The 8,370-nt window shown below is 32.3% G+C and overlaps 1 protein-coding gene across 1 annotated transcript in view; it reads right to left on the minus strand.

Moving 5' to 3' along the window:
• LOC111627100 (gamma-tubulin complex component 3 homolog) overlaps positions 1-3,727 on the minus strand; it is a 56,936-nt gene extending 53,209 nt beyond the window's left edge. Inside the window, exon 1 of the mRNA XM_023370655.1 lies at positions 3,574-3,727. Coding sequence (XP_023226423.1) covers positions 3,574-3,658 — 85 coding nt within the window. The 5' untranslated portion in view covers positions 3,659-3,727. The remainder of the gene's footprint in view (positions 1-3,573) is intronic.
• Between the last annotated feature and the right edge of the window lie 4,643 nt (positions 3,728-8,370).

Here is an 8,370-nt window from a genome sequence, read left to right on the forward strand (position 1 = left end):
GTTCATCTTTATTGTTTATACAGTTGTCTTCTCTTGCTGTTTTATAGATATATATCGCTTCCATCCAGCGCAAATGGTGTATTAGCTGTGTGGTGTAAATTACCTTTGCCTCGTCAAATACAGCTTGTATATCAGGGTCCGTGGCAAATTGTGCTAATGCTGTCGAATATCTTTTATGTAGGATGTCCGCTTTGTGTTCTTTGATCCTCACCTCCAACGATCTTTTTGTCGATCCCATGTATATTAAACCTTTATCACACCTATGATCTTTTATAGGGATCCTGTATATTCCTGCTAATTTGTTTTGGTGTGGAGTGTCTTTTGCATTATTTAGCATTCTAAATATAGTGGGACATCTTCTAAATATTAAGGAGGCTTGTTTTCTTTTGGCGATCTCTTTGTAGATTTTCTCTAAGTACGGATTGTAAGTGATTAGGATTCTGTCTTTCTGAGTGTTACTTTGTTGCCCTTGTGGTTCTGTTAGATCTGTTCTTCATGAATGCATCATTTTTTCGATCCTCATGGCTATCCTACTATTATATCCATGTCTTTTGGCCATGATATTAATGGTGTTGATCTCTGTATCCAGTGCCCGCGTTGTCGATGAGTGGGTGTATGCTCTATTCACCAAGTTATTAAAGGCCGCTATCCTATACTGCCATGGGTCACATGAATGCGCAGGGATATACAATTGATCTGCCTGAGGTTTTCTGTATACCTCTGTGTTGATAGACCTTCCTTTAACTACGATGTTCACGTCGAGAAAATGAATTTGTTTGTCGCTCTTCTGTTCGAGGCCCACAGTTAATCCATACAAGTTATTATTAAATGCTGCTATGACTGCCGTTATGTCAGGTTTAGATTTCCATAATATGATTATATCATCCACATATCTTTTGTATGTAATAATGTGGAGTAGGTCGGGCAGTACTTTCTGTTCTAGGAGTCTAATTACCAGTTTGATTAGATCTCCTGCTATCGGGCTCCCCATTGGTACACCTCTTTTCTGTTGATATACCTCGTTTTTGAATTGAAAGAAAGAATTGTAGCACAATAAATGTGCTAACTCTAGTATATCTTGATGGTGGTTACTGTCCCCTATTATATTTATTAGCAAATCTCTTAATACACAGAAGGCTGGTGGAAGGAGTAAAGAAGGGTATAATGATTTGAAATCTAGCACAGTGAGGTACTGTGGGGGGGTATTAATCTGCTTGAGTAGAGCTATGAGGTCAACACTATTACTTATGTTAAACTGGTATTCTTCTAAATGTGGTGCTATTATATAGTGCATTTTCTCTTTTAGTTTGCGTGTTGGAGCCCGAATCTTATCCACTACAGGACAAATCTGTTTGCCTTCTTTGTGCGTTTTAGCAAACCCAAATAATTTGGGCGTGTCTGGAGAGTCTACAACAATGTTCTTAATATCCAACTTCTTCACTAACTTGCTTTTGGAGAATCTCTTTACTCTAGCCTGTAGTTTTTCAACTGCGTTACTGCCGCTTTTTTCACATTGAGTGATATTGATGTACTCCATAAGCAATTTCTCGTACGTCTGCTTCCTCATAATTACCATGGTTTTAGCTTTATCCGCTCTAATTATAGTGATTTCGTTTGCTTTGGTCCATCTTTGGGCTTTTGCTATTTTTGCTCTTAGTTACAGCATTAGCACAATATGCCACGGACCCTGACATACAAGCTGTATTTGACGAGGTAAAGATAATTTACACCACACAGCTAATACACCATTTGCACTGGATGAAAGCGATATATATCTATAAAACAGCAAGAGAAGACAAGTGTATAAACAATAAGGATGAACTATCCTTATCGATAGCATAACAAACTCTTATTTATGACACTTGAAAAGCCAAAAGCGATCCTTCTATCTACAGAGCATGCACAAGTTTAACATGATGATTGCACGAGTTTCCTTAGAACATTGCGTTCAGATTTTGAATAACATCGATTCTACCCGTTATATTCACCTGAAGAAGAACTAAGTTCGAAAACGTTTGTGAAAATATTTGGAAATAAGCACTGTTTTGGTTTACAGCAGAAGTCGTTTATTTTACAGTGTATATAGAGGAGATTATTTACTTTCAATGGTTTTAGCATTTGTCATCAGATTACAACCATTCTAAAAACAATCATCCCAACTGAACAAAATTTTTAAAAACAAGGTGTCATTCAATTAGTTATCGAAGCAAGCATTAATATTGGCATTAATCAATTAAAAAAATTGATTTACTGGATTTCAAGGAAAGGTTCTCCACACTTGCAAAAGTGTTATTGCTTACATAATTAATTGCTGCATCTTTCCTGCACACCTTTTACATCTCCAGTTTTCTCAAATATTTGAGATAGTCAACATCTCCAAAGTAACATACAAGAATTTCCTGATTTGTCTCGTGCTTTTCTACGACATGAGCCAAGAAATTCCAACAATTGACAAGAAGTCAATTGCTAGAATAGAAAAGAACAATAATTATTCTCTGTACAAATTTTATTTGTGCAGAAAACATAAGTAAGTATATAGATAAAGTCTGACGCATAAAAATAGGAATTCCGTGATCAAAATGTTATTAAATGCACAAGTAAAATGTTATCAATATGCAAAATATTCATACTATAAACATGTAAATGCAACCACTCGGGGCTGCAAGGGATGCCATTTTCCACACTAACATTCTTCTGCCTCTCATTCTCTGACAGCCCCTATTGTCACTCAATAAAAAAGTTTAAAAGCAAACAGCATAAAAAAGTCATGACCACTTGATGAAACAGAACAGGCACATCAAACAGACTCAAATACTAGGCTACGTGAACAACCACAGGGTAAAGAATAAAGTTTAATACACATTCTCATTCAACCTTTTCTTTTTTCTATCGAATATTGTCACAAGCACATACGACATGCAAGGAGCTGCCATACCGATATGGCTGTTCCCCGCGCAATATTGTGTTGCTAGTGATTTTGTGCTATTATGTTTTTACAGTAATCCATGCTAAGTCTATAAAAGCTGTCAGTGATGCAGATAACCCTCATTCAGAAATTTCTGGTTACATCCCTGGGTTGAAGTTTACTTTGGTAATCCCAATGGCCGTGCTTCGGTTACCTTAGGTTGGTTTGGTTAGGTTAACTACATCTTTAGTAGATGTTTCCTTTTTTTCTTTTTAGGTATTCCTTTCTTCTGTCTACTAAAAATGTAGTTAACCTAACCTACCTAAGGTAACTGAAGCACGGCCATTGGCACTACAAAGGTAAACTTCAACTCATCCCTGTAAACTATTTATATGAAATTTACAAAATATTAAAAATATTTTAAGAATAATTTCATAATACATAAGCATCTGCCTTTACACAGTAAACATTTTGCTCTAAAAATATTGATTGCAATTAAATCCAATTTAATTTGGTTTAATTAAAACCATTGTTTTGTGATCAAGTGTAAAAGCACGCGCTTAATTCATTTTCAACTGTTGCAACACACAACAATAAAACGTGATTTTCAAATTTATTTAACAGATCAATTTCAATAAAAATTTAATTAAATGCAAGTGAATTCTCACCTGAAGAAAGATTTGTTAAGTGACAACAAAGTTTATAAACTAAAGCCGAAGACGTATATTTGTCGGGGGAATTATTATGAGCCATTTATAATCAAATAATTCTTGTTATTTTTCTCTACGGTTTCTGAAACCCGCCATCGAAATAGTCTCGACATCAAATCTCTTTTCGCAAACATAAGTAAATATGATTTAAAATATTTTACAGATTTTTGTTTGCTTCGTAATTTGAAAAATATAAAGTATTATAAATTACGGTATTTTTATTGATATTTATTTAATACTCGATAGAAATAAATTACGATTTAAAAATTATTAAAAATAATTTCGAGATAAGTGGTCCACCAGGTGGCAGACTGGTTATGCGAAAATTTTCATTAGTAATAAAATATACAGTATATAAGAATAGAAAAAATGAACTAATCAAATCTTACGTTGGATTAGTGGAAAAAATATTTGAAATCTTATTACATTTCTATCTAATAAGGAATTATTTATAAATTACATAGCGCTGTACTTTCAATACCATTCCACCCTTGTAGCGCTCCGCAACACTGTCGCACATACCCATCCGCAAAATTATGTAGCGCATATCTTCGATCAATCTTAATTGTACTAAAGAACAATACACAGCACTTGGTACTGAGAGTTACATTATCTTATTAATTAATTAATTAATCACATGTATAATGTATAAAGCAGTAACGTGCTGTTAAGCTACACGGTTCGCTATGCGACACTTCAGAAACAAACGAATCATTCTGTTACCCAAGGGATGATACCCTCGCATTACATAACGTTTTTGTAAACCCCCACTTCCTTATAAAGCATTGTAACGATTACCTGCATACCTATCTGTCCAGGTAATTTATAGACAGCTTAAAAAGAGCCACCAGTAAAACAGCTAGCGGAATTGATATAAGATACCGAATCTTAATCATTACTCCATCCAGAAATATTAAACAAAATAGACGCCACATACACACATCTGAGGAATCTTTTTGACTTTTTTGGATTCAGATGATCTCAAAACGTGAAAATTTACAAAAATTTCGGAGGATTAAATTTGACACTATTCCAATACTTCCCTTGTTATATAACATATGTTACCGCTAAAGCTCGAAAGTCGTTAATGTGTACATTACCTAGTTAATCTGCAGATTAACTGGGTAATCCGTTAAAGTTGCTAAAATTTCTCTATTTCTCAAATTACCTAGGTAATGTGCAGATTATCTAGGTAATCTGCAAATTACCTACTANAGAACTGAAATCTGGATTAATCTTTTTTCCAGATATTTCTAAATTAAATAAAAATTAATTTCCAATTATAACAAATAAAAAATTACTGAAGCTCACTTGTATACAGTACATCTGTACTTTTCTTAGTATAGAGATAGGAATAATTAGAGATAGGTGTCAATAGTCTTAGATTGTAGAGCAGATGTTATACAAACAAATTTAGGTGACAGCTACTGAGATGATTCACTTGTGTATCTCCTGTGATGGGCTTGGTTGCCCAAAATACTAGTAGTTAAGAGAGAAGCTGTTATATGAATGAGCACCAATAAAGCAGTTTTCTCTTATATTTGTTATACAGTAAAACCTCAAGTCAAAGTTCAAGGGTAAAAACATTCAAACTTTGAATTAAGAGTTTCAAGTTAGAGTTTAAATGTATAATTTTTCTGTGGCTGTAAATTTCTCATTATCAAGCTGTTCTCAAGAATCTGTTCAAAAATTAATTACAAAATTGTTTATAGTTTATGATGCTTTTGAGTGCATTGTTAAGGCACCCCTTTGTGTCCCAATCAGAATACTGGTAACATATAGTATCGGTAAAAGGATGTCAACACAAGGTTGTAATGGCATGGTGTTGTGTAACTCACTATATTTTATATTCCACTGTATTCACACAGAATATAAAAGAAAATGAAGATCATGGACCTATCATAAGGTGGAGGATACACAGAAAAATAAATTTGAGTTAAAAGTACTACTGACAATTTTGACTTAAAATGACCATATTATATGAAAAATCCTACATACCAGGACCTGTAGACAGATTTGAGTTAATGCTGTCAACGTAACAAGATTTTACTGTATATAGTTTAAAATAATTTGGAGTTATCGTCAATAAATTCCAATTCTTTCTAAAACAGTATTTTTAAAACCTTCTGTAGGTAGCAACCCTCTTTTAAAATTCTATAATGTAACATGTAACAATTAAGAAAATTATTGCTCACCTGTTAAAAATATTTCAGGAACTAAACTATTTGCTTATTGATAATACTAATGTCTAAAAATGTTTGTTTGTTGAGATTATAAGTTATTTTAATATAGTATTTACACTATAATCACTTTAAAAAGTATGAATACAAAATAGCTAAATTTACTTTAAATCTAAAATAAATCTGAAAAATTTCCAATAGATAATTCTCAATATAAAACTTCAAAATGCAGTGAAATCTATTAAACTGAGAATTCAAATACTGATGATAAGAACTGACAGATAAACTGATCAGAAATTCTGGTTTTATTGACTCTGGCATTTAAAAAATATATGAAAACAAAAGATGCCCAACTTTGTTAATTATTATTAATGTAAATTCATTCACTGTGTTTGCCTGCTGTTTTGACTTAAAACTGTGTCTTTTCCCTCACTGGGTAGTAGGTAACCTTGCAACCGATGCAATAAAAACATGTCACACTGAATGCTTATATATTCAAAACTATTAACCTTAGAGTAATAAATAAACCATCATTACATAGGTTATAAAGTCCCATTTATAATAAAACAAGTTTTAATCCTCCACCCTTTACCTTCAATATAGTTGTGTTAGAAAGTTAAATTAAATTTTGCATAATCTTGTTTCATTGCACACTGTTTTTGAGATTATATCTAGTGAATAAATAATGATAGGGATGGGAATTTATGTAATAAATTAAAATAATGTGAATTTGGTGATAATGATAATTGCATCCAAAAATACTTGTCAATGAAAATTTAGAAATGCTGCAAAAATTTAAAAAAATTATTATAAAACCAATAAAAATTGAAGAAACAGCTAAAGGAAAATGAGAAGAATACAAAAAAGCCCACTAAGTCATCACCCAAAAGATTACAGGAGTGAAGGAAGCATCAAAAGTCTGTGCACCAGGAGGCATTTCACTCGAGCCACAACATTTCACTTCAAATGTGCAAATTGATCCTGAACAGCAAGAACAAATGATGATTATTTCTTAAAAAAATCAAAAGGGGCAAAGTAACAACAATGTCAAAACAAATTTCAACCATCTATAACTAGTAATACAGTAAAACCTTGATTTAAGGGACTTTGGATTTAATGGACAAAATTTCCAGTTTGTATGTCATATGTGAAAATTAATTTTAAAATGCTTTTTATATGCAGTTAAACTAACAAGTTATTTTCCTTTCAAATCCAAGAGTCACTGCTTTTAAGAACATTATTTGTTTAGTTAAATACAATTGAAGTGTATTTTCCAAAAAAATGTTTGTTTGTTTATTTTGATTTAAATCATATAATTGTTTATTACAGTATGAGAACTATGCTGAGTACATGAGCAGTAACACATATAGAAAACTTTTCTTTGAAATTAAACTTCCTCATACATACTTAATTTTATTTATTTATTTATTTTACAAATACAATAGGAAGTGTCACTTGACAATTGATTTCCTCCTCCAATTTAATAATAAAAAAAATCCTTAAAATGAACCCTATTGTGACATATTTAAGTTTAATATTAAACCCTTAAAGACAATAATAAAACAAAAATATGCATATAACAAATACAGTAAGGCCCTGCTTAATGCAGGGGATGCATTCCTAGACGACAAAGCACTAAATGATACAGCATTAAATGAGGTCATTTTAACATAGAGTAAATAGGGATAGGGAACACGTGACCAAATATAAACAAATTTTACTTTAATTTTAAGTTATTTTTGTATTAATTTGTATAATAATATATGTTAAATAACACATAAACATATGCACACAGAAATGTAAAGTTCATTTTTTGTGATGAAGGTCCTGACTTTTCTGAAATTCTTGTATTTTTTAGAATAAAGTCGTAAAGTTTCATTTGTCGCTTTTTCTTTTCTTAAGCAAATGTTGGTAGTGTCCAAAATGCCTTGTTTTGCTTTTGCATTCCATTCAAAATCTGGATCATTCGCTACAATTTGATCAATGATTTCGGTTATCGTTTACTAAGGAAATCTGTAGAGAAATTTTTTGGATTCTTTGTTTTCAGAATCTCCATTTTCCAGTTCTATATGAATTCCTTGTTCTGCCAGTTCTTTCTGAAGGTTGTCGTTGGTAAGGCTCTCACCAGAAACCTACTGTAACTCCTCAATATCCTGATCATCTACATCTCCTAGTTCTGCTGTATTGATTAGGGTGACTTTGGTCAACCTAACGATACAGTGATAGGCTCTTCTCGTTAAAGATTCTTGGATACCTTCAGCCATAACTTCTTCCACACTTCGTTCATGCATTTATCAGTTAATTCTTGCCAAGCGAAGCCGATATTGCCTATGGCATCCATGATGTTATATTTTTTCCAAAATTGAACAAAACAAACAGATTTAAAGAAAGTACACCTTTTTGCCACCTTTTTCTGATTTGTCCGTGTTTGTAAATAATTGTATTATATATTAATCAATGAAATGCTGCAATAATTTAAATCAGCATAAACTTTGAGCGTTTTTTTAGGCTTCGAGCAGACCGTATTATATCGAATCAGCATCATGCGAGGCAGCATTAAGCGGGGTCTTACTGT

Source organism: Centruroides sculpturatus, unplaced genomic scaffold (assembly GCF_000671375.1).
Source record: "Centruroides sculpturatus isolate CEXI.00-Female unplaced genomic scaffold, Cexi_2.0 scaffold334, whole genome shotgun sequence".
NCBI lineage: Eukaryota > Metazoa > Arthropoda > Arachnida > Scorpiones > Buthidae > Centruroides > Centruroides sculpturatus.